Source organism: Stegodyphus dumicola, chromosome 1 (genome assembly GCF_044657685.1).
Source record: "Stegodyphus dumicola isolate Sdum_Otavi_A_Nest chromosome 1, ASM4465768v1".
NCBI classification, from domain to species: domain Eukaryota; kingdom Metazoa; phylum Arthropoda; class Arachnida; order Araneae; family Eresidae; genus Stegodyphus; species Stegodyphus dumicola.
This window is the reverse complement of record NC_140768.1, coordinates 229,451,831-229,475,721: the sequence shown is the minus strand read 5'-3', so window position 1 is coordinate 229,475,721 and position 23,891 is coordinate 229,451,831. Positions and strand designations below refer to the sequence as shown.

Genomic DNA, 23,891 nt, shown 5'->3' with positions numbered 1-23,891 from the left:
CACTTTAATTTGATTTGAAATTCAGTTTATTTTGAAATTGAAACTGTTCGACAAAAACAGGAGTCAATTCCTTTCATGTGAAAATCTGCCTAACTCCGATTCTGACTCAACAGCCCTGGTAGAAGATCCAATCATTTCCTTCTGTATCATTTGGTAGGTGCAGCAATTATCATCAATTAACATTTGCCATATGGCAGACACATTATCTGGAATTATTGCCGACAATGGTCTTCCTGTGTGTTCTTCATCCTGAAGGGAGTTGAAACCTCTATGAAATTCTGTAAACCATCTGAATACAATAGCACGAGATGGACTTTCATCTTCAAATGCTAATTGTAGATACTAAATGTAGATACTTTATTTAATCCACTTGAAAATCATATTATGATATTTTCTCTCATCAACTCCATTTCTTTTTCTGCCTAAAGTTTATTCTGTGCTAAATTACTTGCAATTGGCCAATAATAAATAGTCTACTAGGTTAAAATAATTCATATTTTCAAGCCTAACCATTAATTTTTTTTTTCTGCCACTTATCTTCTGCACGTATCTCAAACATTTCAGACTGAACTCCATACTTACCACTGTAAAATTAAGGTATATTGTTTTGTAGTCCACAATAAAAGAAAATAAATGATGTTGTCCCTCTCCTTTTTTGGAGAATAATAAGACCAGCCCACTGAGGTGTAAATTTAATTATGCTAGAAAATACAACGAAAGTTAATCTAGTGAATAATCTTAGTATCTAAAATCCAAGGGAGGAAAGGGATCACATTCATAATTGCCATAGAATTTGTTTACCATTGTTACATCTATCATTATCATACATAATTTTCATTTTACATTTAATTTTTTTTGGGGGGGGATGATAAAAATACAAATTACTGTTTTTCAAACCTATTATAATTAAGCTATAGCAACGATATGCAAAACAATTATTTGAAAACTAACATCATTGTCTCTATATTCTATTCCTTGATGTCTTTATCTTATATCCATAAGTACAATATCTTAGGTCTAAAACATTTCAGCATACGTGTTATTAATGGACTATGACGAAGGCTTTAAATAACTGCCTGTGCAGATTTTTTTATTGTTGCTTTAAATATCTGTATGTGAGTGTTTTAATTTACTGCTGTATGAAAATGATTATATCCATCGTTGAGCCGATATTTCGGAATCTTTTTTAAAATTATATTTTAGAAAAGTTTTCCAATAATAAATTTGGTTTCAATGCTGATGTAGGATTTCTTGTGATTATATATAACGAAAATAATATGCAAATATTCTGAAGTTCATTTGTTGCATTAACTCATTCATTGTCACTGTTGCATTGGTACGTCAGAATGGAGCCACTTCATATGTGGGACGTCAATGGACTGTCACAAGTTATATGCTTTATTTTTAGAGTGGCATTGAAAAATTGAGCAAAGAGGTTGTTTAGGCATATTAGTGAGTATTATTTTTTTTTTTTTTCTTTTCTTTCTTTCTTTCTTTTTTTTTTTTTTTCTTTTTTTTTCTTTTTTTTTTTTATGTTTTTTCAAATTTTGTGTTTGAATTTTTTTATGTGCATTTTTAAAGACAGCGGTAGGCACAAGTATGGCAGCACCTTCTCAGCCCAAGAAAGGAAAATAAATAAAAAATGATGAATGCAAAAATATTAGAATTATTAGAGAAGAAGGTTAGTCTATATTTTAGGGTACCCCTTGGATGATCACCAAGTGGTTGTTTATTTATGGTAACCTGAGTAGTTTAATGTTAATGGAAACCTTGTTATGATGTGATTGGTTGTAATGTGTGGTTGTGGTGATTTTAATTGATGGGAAAATATTTGTAAGGCCTTACTTAGGTATGGATGTTGATTAGGAAGTACTTATATTATGCTTTATACCAGCGGTTCTCAACCTTTTGACTAACATGTACCATCTAAACAGAAATTTAAAACCTGTAGTACCACGACCACTCTTGAACAAAGCTCAGATCGCATAAATTTACGAGTGTTAGAGAAAAAACTCAATCAGGATGTCGGGGTTTTAATTTTTGAATTTAATAGTTAAAAATACTTTGCTTTTTTGTGTACCATCAGTGGTACACGTGTCACCAGTTGAGAACCTCTGTTTTACACCATAAAATGCCTGTTGGTGGTATGATTAACCTGAATTTTCTGTACACTTTGGAACCATTGGTAAAGAAAACATTGATTGACTGGTGTGTAAATGAAGATGTAAATGGCTTTGTTCACCTCTCTGTAAATTATGCCTAAAGTTTATTCTGTGCTAAATTACTTGCAATTGGCCAATAAAAAATAGTCTACTAGGTTAAAATAATTCATATTTTCAAGCCTAACCATTAATTTTTTTTTTTCTGCCACTTATCACTTATCTTTTATCCACTTATTCTTAAGTATTTCAAAATTGGAGCTAATATCAACACTATGGAAGATATGACTGGTGTAATAAAAAGGGATTTTCGAAAGAAACTAAGTCAGGCAGTACAGAGAATATTTTTCATTTTTTTATTTTGTGAATTAATGGGGCATTGGCAGTATGCAGATTCTAGTTTAGATAATTTTAAGTAGTTTTTGGATGCTGTTAAGGAATTTTGTGTGTCGCATATATCAAAAAGATAGAAATTTTTAAATTGGACGCCATTTTACGGGGAAGGGCGTTGGACATAAGCAGGAATGGGGGCAATTTCACCAAGGGTACTCTGAAATATAGTTTTACCGAAAAGAGTGACTTTTGCGATTAGGAAAGCGATGAAGACTATAGGTGAGATTGTCTGAAAAAAAGCTAGTGACATTGCAGAAACCACCACATATTGCAGCATAGAAATGTTGGATTCTGAGACAGTAGACAACAAGTTACCTCAGTAATTACAACTGTAGCTTAACAGGTTGAACTTGATGTGCTACTGATGTTGTACTGTCAAAAAAAAAAAAAAAAAAAAAAAAAAACTCTAAATGGGAAAATAAAATGTTTTCCCTTTTTTTTCTAGTTTTAGTAATAAAATATAAGGAACGTTTTTAACCATTAAAGTACTATTTTGTAATCCTCTCCTAAGGATAGACATGTCATTTTCATTGGCAGTGAATGTGTTAACCTTTTCCTGGGGGCTGGGACATATGTGTCCCATCTAAGTATGCAGCAACTGGGGGTGCGGGACAGATTGTCGTCGGCGGCAGGGGTAGGAATTCTAGCGCTTGAGGCTTGATGACTTTCTGACACCCCGCGGAGTGCGTTCTTTTGTGCGTTTCTGGTAATGGATTGGGGAGAATTGTCCTGTTCTGAAACCACAAGGCTTGTTTACAAATTCGGTATCTTCCAAGAAATATTGAGAGAAAAAAATAAAAAGAGTAATTTGTTACTTCGATTCTCACACGTTTGTGTTTTCAGGATTTTTCCTGTGCAAATACGATTACTATTTCTTGCAGTTGATATATAATTTTTTTGAGTTCAGTTTTAAATAATGCTAAACGTAAAAGATACCTAATGAAAGAAGAAATTTTGGATATCGTCGCGCGGTGGGATGAGTTGGATGAAACATTTGCGGATAGCAATTCTGATTGCTGTGATGAAAGTTTTTGTGATGACAGAGAAAAAACTATGCGATAATTTTGCAAGTGCAGATGAAGTAATAGTTTACGATTTTACGGGTACATCAGGACAAAAACATGAATTATATGATAGGAATGAACTTGATTATTTTAAACTTTTTTTCAATAATGAACTGATAGATAAAATTGTACGGGAAACAAATTGCTGCTCAAAACAAAAAAAGTGTACCGGAAATTTCTTCCGAGAGAAAAAGATCACATCATGCTGATTGGAAAGATGTTACATCATCTGAAATGTTTTCGTTTCTAGCACTGACGTTGCTATGTGGACACATAGAAAAGGATTCAATTAGTGATTACTGGAGCACAAATGAATTGATTGAGACTCCATATTTCCGAAAAATCATGTCTCTTGACCGCTTTAAAAATATATTACACTTTCTTCATTTTGCGAATATAGAAACACCGCCATTGAAGACAAGTTCTGATTACGACTGCTTATGGAAACTTCGAGAAGTATTTGAAATACTTAACAGCAATTTTAAATCAGTTTACGATCCGTCAAAAAATCTGGCAGTTGATGAAGTGATCGTGACTTTTAAAGGTCGTGTAATTTTCCGTCAGTATATCCCCAAAAAACATAAACGCTGGGAAATCAAAATTTATAAACTGTCTTACAAAAATGCCTATACATATGATGTGAAAGTTTATTTAGGGAAAGATAAAGACGAAAGATTTGAAGGTCGAAGCGCATCGGAATCTGTTGTTCTACATTTAGCAAAACATGTGAAAGGGAAAGGGCATTCCCTCTTTATGGATAATTTCTTTTCTACTCTGTGACTTTTTCTAGAACTAAGAAATAATTATAAGATAAATTGCTGCGGAACAGTGCAGATCCGACAAAAAGATTTACCTAAGGATTTGACGGCCAGAAAAGCAGGTGATTTGGATATGAAATATTCAAATGGCCTCACTGTTGCGTGCTGGAAAGATAAAAGAGAAGTTTATGTTTTAAGCTCTATGCATGAACGAGACAGTGAACTCCTTCCAGTTATGAATAATTGCGAAAGAACTTCAAAACCTGCACTCATTCATGATTATAACAAAAATATGGGATATGTCGACCTCAGCGACAGAATGGCCAATTCCTACGGATTTTCGCGAAAGTCTCAAAAATGGACAAAAAAACTTTTTTCCATTTCTTGAACATTGCCGTTTTAAACGCATATATATTATTCAAAGAGAGAAACAAGATGGATCACAGAAGTTTTTGCATGAATTTAATTAATCAAATTTTTCAAACGTGTGATAGGAATAATTTGCCTACGATTATTTCTCCAACCACTCCATCGTTTCATTGGCCGGTGAAATCTAATTTGAGGAGACAGTGCGTTGTGTGCAGCAAAAATCGTAAAGAAGTGAGAACTTGGGTTGCATGTAAAATCTGTAATGTTGGCCTATGTCTTGGAGACTGTTACAAAAACTATCATAAATAATTTTATTGTTTTCTTTTTCTTTCTTTTCTTTTTGTTTGTTTCACTTGCAAGTATGCCCGCATTACTTATATTATATTAAAAGTATGTAACTCATTTTGTAAAATCTTTTGAATCAAATCTTCATTTAATTATTAAAAAGGTTATTAAAATTGACTAATTTTTGCTACTTGTCAAAACTTTACAATGGCCGTAGTAAACTAGGTATTAAAAATTAGACTACTTTGAGTCCTCCAGATAGAGTCTGATACATTGTTTTTATCATTTGAAACTACCCTTAACGTTGAAAACTACACTACTGAAATAAGGAATAAAAATGATATATGCAGAAAAAATCGGCTTGGTCAAATATCAAAGAAACATTATTTTCAGAAGTTCGGCTGCCAAAATTCTTCGGAAATTATTGTTCTTCGGAGCCTTCGTGTGCTTTACCATAATTGAATGTGATAAAGCACACGAAGGCTGCCTACCCAAAGGAAAGGATGCCTTCGGGGAGAACTTTTAGGGGAAATTGGTTCATATTCACCTTTCACATGGGGGAAACAACGAAAACCATGCGGCCAGCTCGATCACCTGACGTCAAACCCGTGTCGAACTACCAGCATTCAGCCATCTTAACCACTCAGTTACTAATAGTGTTCAGAAAGTAATTTATTTTACATGAGAATTGTTTTTTGGAGGGAATCAAACAAGATATTGGAGTACTAATCACGTGCATAGGAATTCAGATGTGTACCACATTTTATTTCTCTGAATTTAATCCTCAGTGTGAATCTTCATTAATATTCATCAACTCAGTACGAATCTTCATTCCCAGCTTCATTACTACCAAAGAAAGCAACAGTAAATAGCTTGAGATCTGAAAATTTCGCATAATGGTTTGATACCTTAAAGGCGATTTTAGCATTCTGAAAATGTATATCATAAAAAAACCCGAAGAAATATGTCGCCATTCAACAAAGATATTTATTTTTTAAAATTTCAATGCGTTCCCGTATATGCAATTTTGCATTAAAAAAATGTAGCAGCAATATCAATCATCGAACAACTATTCCCCTTTTGCTTGTTCTAAGGTAAAAGTAATATCTAATGTCTCCGAGTGATAAAATTAATTTTTTGTTACTGAATACATTAAAACTCAATAAGAGTTTTATTTTCTAAAGCTCCAGTGTTTGCATCTGCATTTCTTTCCTGGGAAAAAAACTGTAAAGTAGTTAAAAAAAATTAAACATCTTAGATTCCTGATGTAAAGGCAGATCAATTCTGGGACCGCTATTTGGAAAGCCACATGGAAGAAAAATAAATAAAAGAAAAATCTTGAGTCATGCATTGTAAATTTTTGTTAGTGCAGGTGTTGTTCAATAATAATTTAGTGCTGTACAAACGCGGTGACCAATTTCTATTTCTTCAGAAATGAATATTACCAGAGGTGTAAATGTAATAACACTCATTTGGGAATCCGGAAATGCTTTTTAAATGACACTTGGAATAAATAAATTCTATTTAATTTGCTCTTCAATATCAAAATAATAACACTATTAAAAATGAAAATGTATATATTGTTTGAATATTTTAAATCACTGAATTTTCGTTACGATGCCAAGTGAATATATTTAACTCTCATTGCTTCGCTTATTTTTTAGTTCATAATCTACGTGCAAGTTTAAAAAAGTATTTTAAAATGGAACATGTTTTTAGAGCAAAATTTTCTAGGTGAAACATACATTTCATCTGAAGATAAAATAATATTTTTTCCCTTGGGAAAACTGCATCATCTAACTGCAGTGTGAAAGCGATTCGAGTACATCCTGCATTCTAACGCCTAGAGCATTGGAACTGGATTGAAAGAAACCCTGATAGTTTCCCTGAATGCTGACGAAAGAGCACTAATCACCTAGTCGTTAAGACTGGATTCCAGAATTTGTCCCCCTTTCCGTAACAGCTGAGCCAAGAGCCCCCAGTGAAGGTACACAACTGCTTTTCGAGCCCACAGGAAAAGGTTAAATAGCTTGTGTAGGGTTTGCTTAGTTTCACTGTTCTGTGCTGCTGTCATTGCCATCATTTTATAGGTCTGATCAACTTCACTTTTCTTTGGTTGACAACATTCAAAGAACATTCTGTCATATTCCCAAAATAATCACTACCTTATTGCTCAGAAAGAGAGGCAATATGGGAGAGAATGCGTGGTTTGATCCTTCTGTATTCTAAATCACATCATTTTTGGATAGAATTCAGAAACAAAAGCCATATTTTATGAGATAAAATTTCAATTTTCAAAACATTCCTCTCGGAAACTGGTAGCTCAAGTTCTCATCTGCACAGTCATTTAGAAATGCAACATATACTTCATATATTGCAATAATTCAAATAAATGCCAGCTTTACACCAAGAATTTTATCTGGTTATAACAGGTTCAGGATAAGGTTTTGCTGCCTTTTGAGCTGTCTTTTCATTGAAGTACTTTAAGTATGCACCTATTATTCCCCCCTTTCTGAATAAAAAGAAGAAGGGATAAAAAGCTGTTTTTTGTTTGGCTACAGCAGTCTTTAATGCTTTTACAAATGCATTACCAGCAAAGTTCACTTTATGTGCCCAACATTGGCACTACAAAATATAGTCTCCAATAAGTATTTTCAGTAAGTAGGCATCATGCAGTGTACAGAGCCTAAAACTAGACGTTTCATTTGGGAATATTCTATTTCATATCCTTTCAATTGCCGTTGTTTGAGAGCAAGTAGAAGAATCAAGTGCATCTAAATAAAAATTGCCAAAAAACATGATTACTGTGTTAATGAATCAATATTTTTTAATAAGACTGCAAATAGACGCATTTCTTGTTTGCCAATGTTTTATCGGCCGTCAGTGCTACTTAATTATCTTTTGATTTTATTATTGCTTTTATCTTCTAGTGTGTATAAATTCTTATATGATGTGTCTCAAAGTAATTCCAGAATGAAGATTACCTGAACCAAGTACTTATTCTGTTCTTCTAATACTCACAGCTGAGTGATCCAGTTTATGCAGCAGGCTATTAACTTTTAAACACATTTTCATCGTATCCTAAACAAATTCATCTCTTTTTATTTATTATAATTTTGCAGTTGAAAAACTACTGGTAATTGTAGGCTGATGCTTAATCTTTTATGGGCAAGTAGAAGTAGTACATTTTAATTTTTAAATGACTTATACTAATTGCATATTTTGTGAAGAGTATCCCTTTTCTGTTCTTCTAAATGAACATTACACTATTTACATGTAAAAATGTATGTTATTTAAGTGTAAATGCTTTTGCATAAACTTTTTTATTATGTTAGTAGTTTCCATTTTATGGTGTTTATTATTCCATTTCCTTTCCATTCCATATTAACTTACTGAAACCGTCATTTAGGTATTTAGGTATTTTAGTCATTTAGGTAGAACAGTTTGAAATACGCATAATAATAACGTTGGTGTGTACTTTTCCTCTACTTGTCTTTTCTAATTTCATGCCTATTGGACACACTCATTTTAAACATTATGTAGTACAGGGGCTGTATATGTACTGAAAATTTATGAGCTATGCAGAAGTAAATTGAGAAATTGCTAAAAGTGTATAAATGCGCTTATTTACATCTAATAGTAATGTCTTCCAGCCATGTATTTTAACACATGCGCTAACTTGAAAATGCTTCGAATTCAGTCTAATATTTTTTTGTTTGGTTTTATTCAATAATATCACTCAATTTGGTTCTTTCTCTTTCTTTTTTGCCCACTTTTTTAAAATTTCAATAAACTCCTGAAGCAGGAATTGTTCTAGATAAGTAGGTTGTTAGGGCTATACCAATCTTGTCTATGGTGTCGTGATGGCGCCCTAAACACTTGTTTCTGTCTTGTCCTGCCATATTGCTGAGAAGGCACTCGAATCATGGAGAAGGCATATATAGTTATCTATCCTCCTTGCGAGTATAATATTGTTGCCCCCTTTGGCATTGTTTTCGGCATAGAGAAGGCTAAATGACCGATGGGTTTGGCCATTTCTGACAATTATTTAATGAGCAACACAATTACTTAGCGAGCTGTTGAATGTTTCTGTTTAAAATTTTTAACCAGATTAATCCTACCCAGTCTAAAGCTCCTTTGACTTTTGTTTTCATTTGATGTGTTAAACGGTTATGCAAACTACAGGAGAAGAAAGAACTGATCAACAAAGGTAGTTTAGGTGATACTATTCGACGCAGACTGTTCCAGTTAAATTTAGTTACTATTTTTAGTAAATAAATTTAAATACGCATTTAGAAACCCATAGAAATAAGCTTCGACATTCACTATTAAGTGCATACGAGTATATATATTAAATTTAAACAAATTTAAATTTTAACGAACATGTATGTACGTAAAAAAGCAAAATTTAAAGTTAAAATAATTAAAAAATGTGCAAACATATAAAAGATTTAATTTTTGAACTAATCTACAATATCATTTAAATTCAGATAGCATAAGTAAATCAAGTGCAAAACCAAAAATGAAAATAAATTCACCAATTTAGCAAATTAAAATTAATCTAAAAATTTTTTTTAAAAATGCATAAGTGAGTGACTGTTGAGCAGGCAGGAGACAGACTTATTAAGGGGAAATTGCCTACAAACCTAACTCTCCAATCATTCAATTGGTGTTTCGTCATTCATGCAGGCAAGGGTAAAAGTCAAAACCAAAAGTGAAGAGTGAAGAATGTCCAAAAAGAATTACCAATAAAGTGGTACTTTTAGAAATTAGCAATTAAAAGTTAAAGTTCTAAAAGGAAAATACTAATGAAGCCTTTTGAGAAATAAGCAGTGTAAAGTCAAGTATTAAATTAAACTTTAAAAAAAAATTGCAATTTTAAAAATTAATTTTTCAGAAAAATTAATTCAGAAACCAATGCATTTTAAAAACCCTTGTCTACAGAAACCTCCCCGACATGAATATGCATATCAATAAAAAGAAACTAAAAAAGAACTAGACATAATTTATATAAACCAATAAGAAACAAAAAGAACTAATTCATAATTTAAAAAAAAACAAATATATACTTAAAAATATAATGTCAGGGAGGTTTCTGTAGACAAGGGTTTCTAAAATGCATTGGTTTCTGAATTAATTTTTCTGAAAAATAAATTTTTTTTTAATTTTAATTTTTTAAAAAGTTAAATTTAATACTTGACTTTACATTGCTTATTTCTCAAACGGCTTCATTGGTATTTTCCTTTTAGAACTTTAATTTTTAATTGCTAATTTCTAAAAGTACCACTTTATTGGTAATTCTTTTTGGACATTCTTCACTCTTTACTTTTGGTTTTGACTTTTACCCTTGCCTTCATGAATGATGAAACACGAATTGAATGATTGGAGAGTTAGGTTTGTAGGCAACTTCCCCTTGATAAGTCTGTCTCCTGCCTGCTCAACAGTCATTCACTTATGCATTTTTAAAAAAAAAATTTTAGATTAATTTTAATTTGCTAAATTGGTGAATTTATTTTCATGGTTTGGTTTTGCACTTGATTTACTTAGCGAAGGCGGTTGCTAATTTTTCAATCTCTCTTGCTTTCAAAAAATCCTAATGTCTCTACAATATAATGGAATTAATGTAATCTTATGTCAATTAAAAAAGTGTATCTTTATATTAAGAGAGATTTATGGCTCTAATGTTTCTTTCGCAATTAGCTGTTATGTAAGCTTAATTGTTTTCTTATACCATTTATTGTATATAACTGAAATATTTACTTTGAGACAGGCACACACACACGTAATAATAGTAAATCCTATATTTACAATAAAAAATGCAAAGAATATTCTCTATTACATTTTTATTCCACCACAGCAGATTTAAACTATATTGGAAATGAATATGATGTCTCTTTTTGAAAAAAGTTAAAAATCAAAGTTCTTGTCGAAACCTTTTTGCATACATGTACACATGTATGTAAGTTTCTCGCATTGTGTTAAAACAACGGTACCTAGAGCCATCCAATTTGAATAACGTACGTCTCCACTCAAATATGGGCATCTGGAAACCCAAATTTGGAATTTGGAAGTTCTTTTATTATCTATTTCATATTTTGTAAAACTTTAATGAATTTTTGATTAACAAACTCAAAGATTTAAAAGCGAGCAATGGCAATATTCTGCGGGGAGGGAAATCACCAGTGCTTTTAAAAATCTTTTTATCATCAGCGCGCGAAACTGTGTATCGGAAAATCTAAAGATATTCTCATTTTAAAATTATTTTTCGATATTGCTGTAGAACTGAATTTTATGGTTTAAATGCGAAGAACATGATATTTAATAAAAGATAACAACATACAAAACTAAAAAAAAAAAAAACTTTAGACGTAATTTAAGATCTGAAACCTTTCAGATTAAAAATTTTTTTTTAAGATCCAAAGGGGCAATTTGCCGTGAATTAATTTTGTCTTGGCATTTTGCGTTGAAAACTTTTAACACTTTTCAAATCATTGCTACCATATATTATCGCTCTGTCTTATATTTAAAGAAATTAAATAATGAAGAATCTACATAAATGTATGTATGTTCCTAGCATTGTGATAAAACAATGGTACCTAGTGCCATCAAAATTTGGATAACATAATTTTCCATAGAATATAGGCATTTGGAAGCTCCTAGTTTGAATTTGAAATTCGTTTTATTATCCAATTCATATTTTGTAACACTTCAACGAATTTTTGATTAACAAACTAAACGGTTTCAAAGTGAGCAATGGCAATACTGTACGGGCTTAAAAAAAAAAAAAAAAATATATATATATATATATATATATATATATCTCCAGCGTTGAGACTCTGTATCGGAAATTCTAAAGATGTAGAAAAATTACGTTACTTCGAAGTAAAAGATGTGAAAAATAAGCAATACCCCCGCCGGAAATCAAACTAGGCACCTCTCGAATATGCACCGAGCGTCCTGACCACTACACTACGAAGGCATGCTAAGAAGGCGCGAGAAATACATATATTCTCACCCTTTTAAAGGGCGACTGAGGATTTGGGGACCCAGTTCCCAAATCCTGTCGGTGGAGAATCATTGTTGTGAGCTCCATGATTTATATTTGGTAACGACATTCAACAGCCGTTGTGTTCCATTTTAGACAGATTTTCCCACCCCTCCAGTTTGGCAACAGTACAAAAGATTTGAATAATGTTTTGATTTCCTTAAGTGTGTAAGCAAATAAAGTTTGGCTTTCTAAGCAAGAAAATGTAATTGTTTATTTAAAATGTTTCTTTTAAGTGTTATAAAATGGAATCAAATTTAATTTAAAGGCAAAAACAACTGAATGAAACAATATTCAGGTAGATTCAACGCAACAATCATCATCTACCATCTTTTTTAGTTTGGGCGCCATTGTATAGTCATTAGGTTGTTTCGAAGCAAGCGAGATGAAAAATGAGCGATGCCTTCGCTGAGGCTCGAACTATGGACCTCTCGAATACACGCCGAGAGTGCGGACAACTGCATTACGAAGACATGCCAAGAAGGCGGGAGAAATATCTTATAAAGATATGCTCATTTTAAATTTATTTTGTGATATTGTTGACCCAAAATGTTAAAAAAAAAACGCCTCTTTGGACGTAATATAAATCTGAAACTTTTCAGATTATCTTTATTATTATTTATTAGTCCAAAGGGGCAATTTTCCCAGAAGGACTTTTAGTTTCGTTTTGGTATTTTGCGTTGATTCACATGCGTTGTTTCACTTTTAAAATAGTTGTCACCAAACACAAGTATTATCACCCTGTATTATATTTAAAGAAATTAAATAATGAAGAATCTGCATATAAGTTTTTCGCATAGTAATAAAACATAAGTACCTAAAGACATCAAATTTTGAATAACGTAATCCTCCTGCGAATATGGGCATCTAGAAGTGCAAATTTGGAATTTGTTTCATTAATCGATTTCATATTTTGGTAAAACTTTTTTATTAACAAACTCAAGGATTTCAAAGCGAGCAATGGCTACGTTGTACAGAAAGAAAAACATTTTTATCTCCAGTGCACGAGAATATGTATCGGAAATTCTAAAAATATGCTCATTTTAAAGTTATTTTGTGAAAAAGCTCTTGAACTGAATTTTATGGTTTAAGTGCGAAAAACTTGATATAGGTAATATACAAGATGTTAATACGACGCCCTTTTGAAAGTAATTTAAAATCAGAAATCTTTCAGATTTTTTTAGTCCAAAGGAGCAGTTTGCCCAGAAGAACTATTAATTTCGTTTTGACATTTTGCGCCGATTCACGATAAGCGTTGTTTCAATTTTAAAATTTTTGCCATTAAATATTATCTCCTTGTACAGTCAAAAGTCTTTAATTTTGTCTTCGGGACTTCGGCGATTCCGGATTATCGATTTTTCTGAATTATAGATCATTAGTTTAAATCTAGTAAGATAGCATGCAGAAATTATAAAATTAAAAATATGAAACTGTAATTTATAAAATAATGAGCAATTATGATCTAAAGGGTATCAAAATTTACAAAAAAAGAAGCTTAATATTTATTTGTTTACTTTATTAAACATTTCTTTCAACGCGCGCATGCGTACCTTACGCATAGCCGAAATTAGAAAATTGCAACCAGAAAACTATTTGATTTGTATTCGTGATATTTATAATGACGAGGAATTTGATTTAAATCATATCAAAGACAGAGTACATCGAGATTAAATACTACATTTAATAAGGAATTATAAGCCGAATAAAATAAAAACATCTGCCCTGAAAAACATAGTGCTGACAGATCAACTTCCAGTTCATTGCGTGCGCCGCAATGTCCCCCCCCCCCCGTGCAGAGCAGCGTGAAATTGATAAACAGATTTCGGCACGGTTAGATAAACAAAGGATATAACTTTATCCATTTTTTGCAGCAATTCGTTTTTTGTTTGATGGACAGCGAAACATACTTTCGTTTTCTAGATCCTTTGGGAGCTCCAGCATCAGAAATTCTATTTGACATAATTGAAAGTTCAAGCTTACTTTTATAAAATTGCTCTTACAGTCTGCATAAAATAATAAACCGGATCCAATTTGAAGATTAAGGATCAACACAATCATCAACATTAACTGAAATAGATAATTAGATAATTTTAGCTTATACCGTCCGTTATACATTAAACGCGCACGCGAAAACGTATTCTGCGCTTGCGCAGACGCATGTGTGCAGTCGAAGCTACAACTTCATGGTTCAAATTTCTTGCTCTGCTTTTGCACCCACTGACTCAAGATGCTGACCGCTGCTACGAAGAAAGGGGTCACCTCTCTTTACCTCCGTTTATCTCCCTGCCTTTGGCCTACATCAGTCATTAGCCTTTATTGTCATGCGTCTTCTCGAACACCATCTCAGCGAGCCGGAACAAGTTGTGCAAATATATAAAATAATCTCGGCGTATAGTGGAACCTGGAACTGGGAGAGCATGCCTCCTCGGATCGCCTCTAAGGGTTGGGGCATTATAAACGTGTATGGGCATCTCAAGCCTATGGTCTGGGAGCCTCTTCTCCCTAATGTACTGTACGTATGGACAGAATAAGTGACTCTTTTTACTTCCTTGTGCGAAGTAAAGGAAGTGTTGTAATCACGGAAAATTTCGGCTATCATATTTCAACGAAAATATCCATTTTGACCGCTCTCAAATCCACTTGAACGATTTTTTTTAACTCTTGTAAGAAAAATGAATTGAGTTGGTGCAACAATTTCAGTGTCTTTTTACATAGTGGAAGAAAAGTTAACTTTCAGTTTTGTGCACAGAAAATTTTGTCTTCTTGCCCACTGTTCGAATTGCTTGTTTTTGTGTAGAAATATAATTGTAAAATTATGTTTTAAGTGTTTTTAACTATGTTTGGTATTTTAAGTTTTTCTGTATTTTACAATTTTTAATGAAGCTGCTTTGAGTTTTTATGTATTTTTGCTTTGCAGCAAATTGAAAACCGACTTGATTGAATGAGTAATATATCTCTAATGAAATCCGAGAAAATATGTTACGGAACGAAATGCAGGAAAAAATGTGTATAATTTCATAGGCCGTAGAAGGAAGTCATGTGGTGTCCACATCAGATACTTTAAAGATGTAATTAAGAGAAACAAGGAAGAAAAAGTAAACCAAGCAACAAAACATTTTAATTATGAAACAGAGATCACAAAATCTTCGAAAGGGGTTTCTTAACATTGGACGGCAGACAGCAAAGGTATGAAAGGTGAATAAATAATGAGATGCAAAAGGTTTATTATATAATTGTTAACAGCGTAGTTTTAAATGATTTTTATAATTAAAATCATTGGCTTAGAAGTGCCAGGGTTTTAAATGGTCTCTCACGTGATTAATTCCTGAGTTTTCTGACCGAATTCATAATATTTACTGAAGTAAATTTGTTTTTTAAGTGTAAAAATCTTACTTGTATTAATTTAACAACATATTTGTTCTTGTGTTATAATTTTTAAAAATTATTTTGCCATTAAGTTTTTCTTCTTTTTATATAGTTAATATATATAATGACTGGTTCTTGATTTGTAATTAAAGTCGTAGTCAATTATTTAAAAATTTAAATATCCTCTTTCTTTTCAAAACTTTTGCATCCATTAATAGTTGATATATCATATATATCACACAATCATATTTCTTTGCAATTATATTTTATTTTACATACATTTCAATAAATTGTTTATCGAAACTAATTTTCTTTTGATTACAAAATGAAACAAGAAAAAAATGTGCACTTCTGTAACTTAATGATATAATACATTTTGTTGACACAGTTTAAAATAAATTACTTGCCTTTGCTTGCAAAATTTATTAGTTACTTTCATCTTAGAGAGAAACAATTTTTTTCTGCATTGCAGTTTCAATTATAATAATGATTGTAATAAGGTAAATGTTTTAATTAGGTGTATCGTAATTTGTTTGTTCGAGTTAAATGAATTTTTTATAATAATACATGAATTTGTTTTGAACGTATGAAGGCCAAATAAGCCAAACTTTCGATTTGGTTTGTTATAGGGTTTTTTTTTTTTTTTTTTTTTTCATATAGGGTTATCTTTAAACATGCAATAATGTGCATAAGCATTCTTCAAATGTAAAAGTGGAGAGTTTTGAAATACTGTTTGGAAAATTAATGTGCAGTACAAAGCAAGATTAATTTTCTATCAGATAATTTTGATAATGATAACAAAAAGCTACTGTTTATTAATTTGCAATTTAGGCAAAGGATTGCTTTGATTGAGAGTTAAAAACTGTACCAATCAATTTCTTTGCAGTGTAATTTACCTATTAATTTAGATATCTGAAAGCATAAAATTTCGTGGAGTATTATTCTCAATAACATAATGGAGATTCAGATATATTTAATATTTTTGTTACCTGAAATGAAAAAAAATGAGTCAAAAATATATAATTTTTATTCCTATCGTCAAGTAAGATAAGTACCTACTTAATTTGCTATGGGAATATCACATTTCTGTTATACTTATGTTGTGAATTTCTTATTTTATTTTTTATATGTCAAAGAAAGTTATCTAATTTTTATTGTAAAAAGTATAATGATCTTCTTGTATTAGGTGCCTCCATAATAAAGACACCACCACATCCGGCCTTGTATAGGTTAATGGATTGGGTTACATTTGTAATTTTTCACAATCTGCCATTAGAAAAAAAATAATGATCTTGTATTTATTTAAAATACGTATTTCGCCAAATTAGCGTATATTTTCTTCATTAATTAAACCATTTTGAAACTAGGTGGTAACTAATTATAAAGCGGAGAGTTTAAGATTAAGAGCAACCGATATTTTATCAATTATTATAAAACCAGCTAGACCTTTTTAAAAAATCTTTTAAAAGTCTCTTGAAGCAGGAGAACCTAGCTTTTGAGATGATATGAATGTATTGTTTTGCACTTAATTAATCGAAGAACAGGTCGAAGTTAACATCTTAGAAAATGTTTGATACAAAAGTAGATTGGCATCTTAGGTTTCTTTATTAATAGTTTTAATTTTTGTACTGTTAGTGCATGGTGACTGCATAAAAGTATTTCAGATTGAATTATTATAAAATAAAAAATGTATTTTAAATGCATGTATTAGAACCGGATATGAAATTTAAGCAGAAATTCATAAGAATATTTAAAATATCAGAACTGTTAAGCATGCTCTGCATTCCTATTAAAACATCACCCTGAGATCTCTTGCTAAAATGCCACAAAGACAATCCTGTTCTAATTTCTATACTTTACAGAACCTCGTTGACATTTCTGTATTTTAAATATCTCTGTGGAAAGCCAATTTTATTTAATATTCCTCTGTGTTTTAAATTTTAAGGTTTTAGTGAATTACCAATTAATTTTACTGGCTGATAAACATGGGTACCGTAATTTTTTATATGTCTGGTTAATTTCGTTGATATCCCAAGAATTATTATTGGCATCTATTATTTCTACTCAAAAATATTTTAGCCGTGTGATTAAAATCTCATAGTTCTAGTATTTTATAGAGTTTGTGACAATTTTTATTTTCACTTATCAAAATTAAAATAATATCAATTCTTTACTCTAGAGACTCATTGAATATCCTTTAAGAGCGTCATAAATTTAAATACTCTTGTAATGAAACGTCATTTTAGATTTTTGAGTACAAAATTATATTTTTGTATTTACTTGAATTGCCCAATAAGTTTTGAACATTAAAAAATATATTTGTAGAATCTTGAGTATGTATAAAATTTCTCCGTTGGGAAAAGCAGTTAAACCTTGCCTATTTCCTGGCTTTATACTTTCTTTTCTCAATATAAATCTATATTTAGGAAATTCTATCTTCTAAATACTAAAAACAAAATTCAAAAAATAAAAACAAAGAAATGATGCTATTGGATATTATAAAATATTTCATTCTGTTTATAATATATCTATGTTCATGTTTTGTGGATTAAAAACTCTCCACTTGCAGAATAACTTTACTCGATTTTTTTTAATGTTTAAATTGCTTTTAGAACAAAATTTCGTTGGTATTGAACCTGAAGATATTCTTATGCTTAGCTTAATAATATTTATGAAATTTTTAAAAGTTTTTCTGAGAAGAAATTTAATAAAATGGTAATTTGTATCAAATATTACATTCTCTGTTTACATTGTCTCTAAAATTTGTGAGAACTGTGATTGAAATGTTAAATTAGCTGTAAATATTGAAGTGAAGATGCTTCAAATCTAGAATGTAATTTTTCTTAATATTTTCTTCAATTAAATTCGAATATTTATGCAAAAATTTTATTTAATATTCCTCTGTGTTTTAAATTTTAAGGTTTTAGTGAATTACCAATTAATTTTACTGGCTGATAAACATGGGTACCGTAATTTTTTATATGTCTGGTTAATTGCATTACTATGCATGTGCTTTCGCTTTTTTATTTAATACACAATTTTTTTTAAAATAGCCTATTAAAATGTACTTCTGTTCCACTGGAATGAATTTATATATATATGTATGTTATTTGCATTTGTAAATATTGAGAAGTACCGGGCTGTTGTGTGCAATGGGGTCTTAATGTGTATCTGATGTTGCAGAAGTGCAAGAAAGGAATTATGTGCATTGCCATAAAATAATGTAAGAAAAGTGGCATTTGATAATCTGTACAATACAAAAGCGGCGGCACTTCATGGGGAAAAAGATTGAAAAACAATTAAATTAAACTTCAAAGTGCACAATAATTATTTATGGTTAATCTTTGGATTATGGTAACTTCGCGACTTTTTGGTGACCAACCCTGCTACAGCAACCTGTTAGTTTTTTTTTTTTGGACGCCATTTTGTTTTCACGAAGTAAAAGCATTTTTTTTTTTTTTTTCCTCTCAACATTTTTTTTCCAACAATCTGCTAGCCTAATTACACTTATGCTAGAACTTTTATGGAACAAACATGCTTAATCATGACGAAGATTAGGTGCGAAATTAGGAGAAAGTGCAGAATCGTCCACTACTTGCCGCGTTTTTAAGAATTGCATATACACGGTATCATCCATGTACACGTCGACCTATTTTCAATTAAAAAAACATCTCAGAATTGCACAAAAATGGCATTGTGCACACTCTTGACTTTATCCATGTACACTGCTAAAGTCCTAGCTAGTAACCTTTATCGCCTTACCAAAATGTTGCCAAACTATCTGTTACCATGTTCCAAAGATTAGCCTTATTTATCATTTTTAGGTTTGCAAACTGTTCCGACTGTTGCATTAATTTTCCTCTTAAATCTTAATCATTATCTTACGCAGATTTTTTTTTAATTTTACAAGAAATGCATTATTTAAATTTTTCAGCTGTAACAGTACAAAGACAGTTTACATGCCCTAATTCAAAATATTAACTACAGATTCTTGCAGATATGAAGTGTTATATGTAGCAAAAAAACGAACATAAATTGTCTTTTAAATATATCTTATTAGCTTTAATTCCAAAAATGAAGCTGGTATCAGAAGGAAATTGAAAGCGAAATCATTTAAAGAATTTTGTTTTGAGTGTTTGCTAAAAAATTATTATATATTTCTAAATTAAACGACGAATTAAATTATCAGCATTATCTTTGGTATGTATCAAAGAATACTAATAATTTAAAGCAGGAAATGTTCATTAGTTTTTATTTTTATTTTTGTTTTTTACTACTTCATTAAATTTGCTTATCATTTTACATATCGAATACTCCTTATTAATTTTTCCTGTTGAACAGATTTTGAGAAATAATATTATTTTTTAACTATCAACGAATATAATTTTATTGTAAAGAAGTTATTTAAATTAGCCAACATCTCTATCTTTTGTACATAACACATAATAAGCTGTATGTTTAAAGAATATATCTGCTATAAAGAATCTTATAATTCCTTCTCTTCTAATTCATTGATATTATATTTTTGCCATAGCTTGCTAAGGTTTTTTTTGAAGCTATGCTTATATTTTATTGCTATGCTTTATGCTAAGCTTATATTTTATTTAAATATTTTTGAATAGTTAGAATAATTTCTTCACGGCTGTATTATGCATAAATTAACTATAACATCCATATAAGATGCATTATCACAAGTTAAGTTAAAAGAATAAAGAATTAGGTTGGCCTGTGATTTATTGTTTTATGCAAATATTGCTTCATTTTTGTGTTTTTATGTGCTAAGACTTTTAAAAAAAAAACGCTAAACATTTTTTTCTTCTGTTGTTGTTGTTCAGCCTTCAAACAGATTCACAGAATTTGTATCGTTGCATTGTCAATAAGATTGTGCTTCAAAAGAAAGTAGTACACCTTTTTTAAAATTTACAAAGCTTCCATTCTTCATCGTGCAGTTTAATCACATCACATCATTAAATCTCAGCTTGATTTTTTTTGATGACATAAATGACAGTTTAAGGGGAGTTAAAGAAATAATTCTTATTGTTTGATGTTTTGCCATCTGAACTATCATTTTGTGCTTAGAAACTGAAAGGAAATGCATATTGCTTAGAAGCAAATATGTAAGCTAACTTTATGAAAGAAAATTTATTAAAGATAATTAACTAGGCAGAGGCAAATACGTTTTTTTTTTTTTTTTTTTTTTTTTTTAAAAAAAAAAAGATTACTTTTCTGTAGAGCTTAAGTTTGACAAATTCTTAAAAATAAATCCTACGTAAGGAAAACTTATTTCTAAATGGCGTCTCATTTTCTTATGGCGATTAAAATTTATTGAACGCTTTTTAACAGATGTATTAATAAGAATATTTACATCATATATATATTATTTAAGCATTTTAGAAATTCAAAATAATTCTTTTAATTAATCTTCTCTAGCACTTGCATAAATAACCGATTAATAAACTTTAAAATTTCAGTTCATTTAAATTTTACTATATTATTCTGTATTTTGCACATTCTTGCCATCGCGCTAATATTTATAAAATTGTTTAACTACTTTTAGGTCATTATCCTGTGCCTTAAATATTACTGTTCCTTGATTAAACTTGCTCATCCCCAAAGTTTATGTTGTTACCAGTTTGTTATTTTCCTTTGAAACTGCTACATAATAGACATTTTAAAATGTTGAAATGTATAAACAGAAATTTGTAAATTAAAATTACTCAAGGAGGAATATAAAAGAGGAATAAAATGAGTAATTGATAAAAATATTCACTTTAGTGTCAATTAAAAAAGATATCGATATAAATGTGAACATGAATGATGTTTTGCATATGACAGTCTAGCTCTTGATTCATCGGCCACATCTGCTGGGTGCTCTTCTAGTTGTTTGGAATTCCGGAGAATTTTGTCTATATCTGTATTGCCGCACTTTCTGTTTGTGACGAAATTCCATAGACTGCGATCTCTGACAGTTGCAACACAATTGATTGGTGTTAATAGGATTTTTCCTGCAAATAACATAAAGCAACATATTTTGAAAAAATATCATATTTTGAAAACATTCACAATTAAATATTGTTAAACATTTTAAACTATGCAAAGGACATTCTAAGATTTTTTTAAATATTTATATAATAGGGTTTCCTTACTCCATCAAGACCCAAGTTCCGTAGTAACAGAAACAGAACAAGCTTATTATTATCAAGCCAAAAATAGCAAGAACCAGGGTAGGAACTTGATGTATCTAGAAAATAAATAATAATAATAATAATAATAATAATAAAAAAAAATTAAAAAAAAATATGCAAAAACTGCGTACAACATATATAATGTTTAAAATCCTTCTTGTAAAGCATCAAGATAGTTTAGCAAAGCAATAACCTTCTACATTTAGTCAGAACTCAGTCGATTTCGAGAACAAAAGGGTACACTCTGCACACACACACACTCAAAATGGTACAGATCTCCCGTTCTGTTGAGCCTATCGATGGAATTTAACTTGCGTTTTTCATGTCTCGGAAGCGCGACTTAGGATACTTATTAGATTTTTATACAGTATTGTTCTAACATAGGTATTCTGATGCAAAATCATACTTTAAAAAAAAAAGACATACCGATTTTTTTCCATATTTCGATTATACGACTCAAATCACGCCAAAGTGCCAAATTTTATAAAAATCACACGAGAGGTTTTCAAAAAATTATTTCTCAAAATTTTATCTTTTCCATATTAATAAAATTTGGTATATATTTATTAATATATCTTTTTTTTATTAAAGTTACCTGAGTCCTTCTTTTACAGTTTGAAATTTAAGTTCAATCCAAATAAAATTTGTAGATATTTTCAAAATTTGTATTTTTTAGTAATTTCTGTAAGTTTGCCGAAAAATATTTTTATTCTAACCTATAAAATTTTTACCATCACCTTAAAGTAAATGTATTTCTAAGCATTCTCTTCTTTTTCTGCCAAAAATTAGAGTATTCAAAATTTCTCTAGCTATATGTGAATTTATATAGGCACGTTTTGAGATTTGGCATATTTGTTATAAGAGATAACAACACCAAATGTGGTTTACTGATTTTTAAAATTATTTGAAAAAATGAACGATGCACCTGTTTTTCTGTTCATGAACGGAAAAAAAGGTGCATCATTCATTTTCAAGGGAAAGGAAAACAGAGTATCAAAAATTAAGAATTCCGTCAAATAAAATAAATATTCTTGGCCAAACTCAAAAGTATGCGCAAGACAAATTTTCAAATTTCTGGGGAAGTTTCTCACCCAGTTTTACAAAATTTAATATTTGGGCAAAAGTTTAGTCATAGAATCAAAACATGAAAAAATATATATATATATCTTTTCAGAAAAAGTCCGATTTTGTGTCAAAACACCTACGTTAGACCAACTCTATATATAAATCCAGTATATATCCTAAGTAGCACTTTCGAGACATGAAAAATGAAAATTAAATTTCGTCAGTCGGCCTAGTAGAACGGCGGATACAGAACAGTCCCATTTTTTACGCACGGTATGCAGGTCTATCTCATCAGGAGCAAAGAAATCTGACTGACTGACTGACTGATAACTTATAGCCAGAATACCACTGAGATCAGTAGTTTATCTGGCTCAATCAAATTCATGCCGGATGGGCACAATAACATAGAACTATCTTCACATAATGTCCGCAGTAAGGAGGAGAAAGACGGATAAAGAATAGGAAGACCAGCAACGCAAGAGCTCACAAGCAAGTAACCGGTCTGGTAAAGGCGTGACTAAGTGGGAGTCATAAAATGAGTGTAGAATGTGAATAAAACTAGAGAATTTAAGAAATACACAGTACAATAAATGAGTAAAATACAAAATTAAGAATGCTAATAAACACATTGGGTACATCATTTACAGGTGGGCACTAGGTGGGAAAGTTCGGGTCCCTGATAAGGTGGGCCGCAAGTGGGCGCAGTTTGGCGTCCTCATTCAATATTTCGTAGGTAAAGATATCAAAATTTCTCATATGGTCACAGTTCAGAGCTTTCGTGAAGAATTTCCTGTTGATCTTATTCAGGTGCTCTTCTAGAGTGTCCAGTTTTAAGTCACAGTGTAGTGTAGCATTGCTCACAAAAAAGTGAGCATGGGTGATAAGCCTTAAGACTTTGTTTTGCATGATTTGAAGTCTCTTTATATCCTCCTTGGTAGCCGTGCACCAGGCCGGCGACGCATCAATGGCCTAATTGCCGTGATATAAACTAGCCTCTTTTTCCTGAGGTCTAAGCTAGAATAATTACCCAATATAGGGATGAGACTATTTACAACAGAGAAAATTTTTCTTCTGACCTCTGTTATATGATCTCCCCATTTTAATCTTTCATTTAGCATTACTCCTAAATATTTCGCCTTACTAACTCTAGGAATCTCTTCAGAGAATAAGAAGAGCTTACTGTTAATAGTCAACTGTGTATT

The 23,891-nt window shown here is 30.9% G+C and overlaps 2 protein-coding genes across 4 annotated transcripts in view; one reads left to right on the top strand and one right to left on the bottom strand.

Moving 5' to 3' along the window:
* The window catches only part of LOC118184190 (gem-associated protein 6-like), a 29,245-nt gene extending 8,605 nt beyond the window's left edge, over positions 1-20,640 (top strand). The window contains exon 2 of the mRNA XM_035353829.2: positions 14,991-20,640. The gene's annotated coding sequence lies outside the window, so the exon portion shown is untranslated. The remainder of the gene's footprint in view (positions 1-14,990) is intronic.
* LOC118184192 (uncharacterized) overlaps positions 15,174-23,891 on the bottom strand; it is a 99,749-nt gene continuing 91,031 nt past the window's right edge. The window contains exons 7-8 of one of the 3 annotated variants that reach the window (XM_035353830.2): positions 21,586-21,680; positions 15,174-21,444 (exon numbers count right to left, since the gene is read on the bottom strand). In XM_035353830.2, the coding sequence (XP_035209721.1) occupies positions 21,288-21,444; positions 21,586-21,680 (252 nt within the window). In that variant the 3' untranslated portion in view covers positions 15,174-21,287. Of the gene's footprint in view, positions 21,445-21,581; positions 21,681-23,891 lie in introns of those variants that run through there. The other 2 variants (XM_035353831.2, XM_085826252.1) reach the window with 2 other exon arrangements.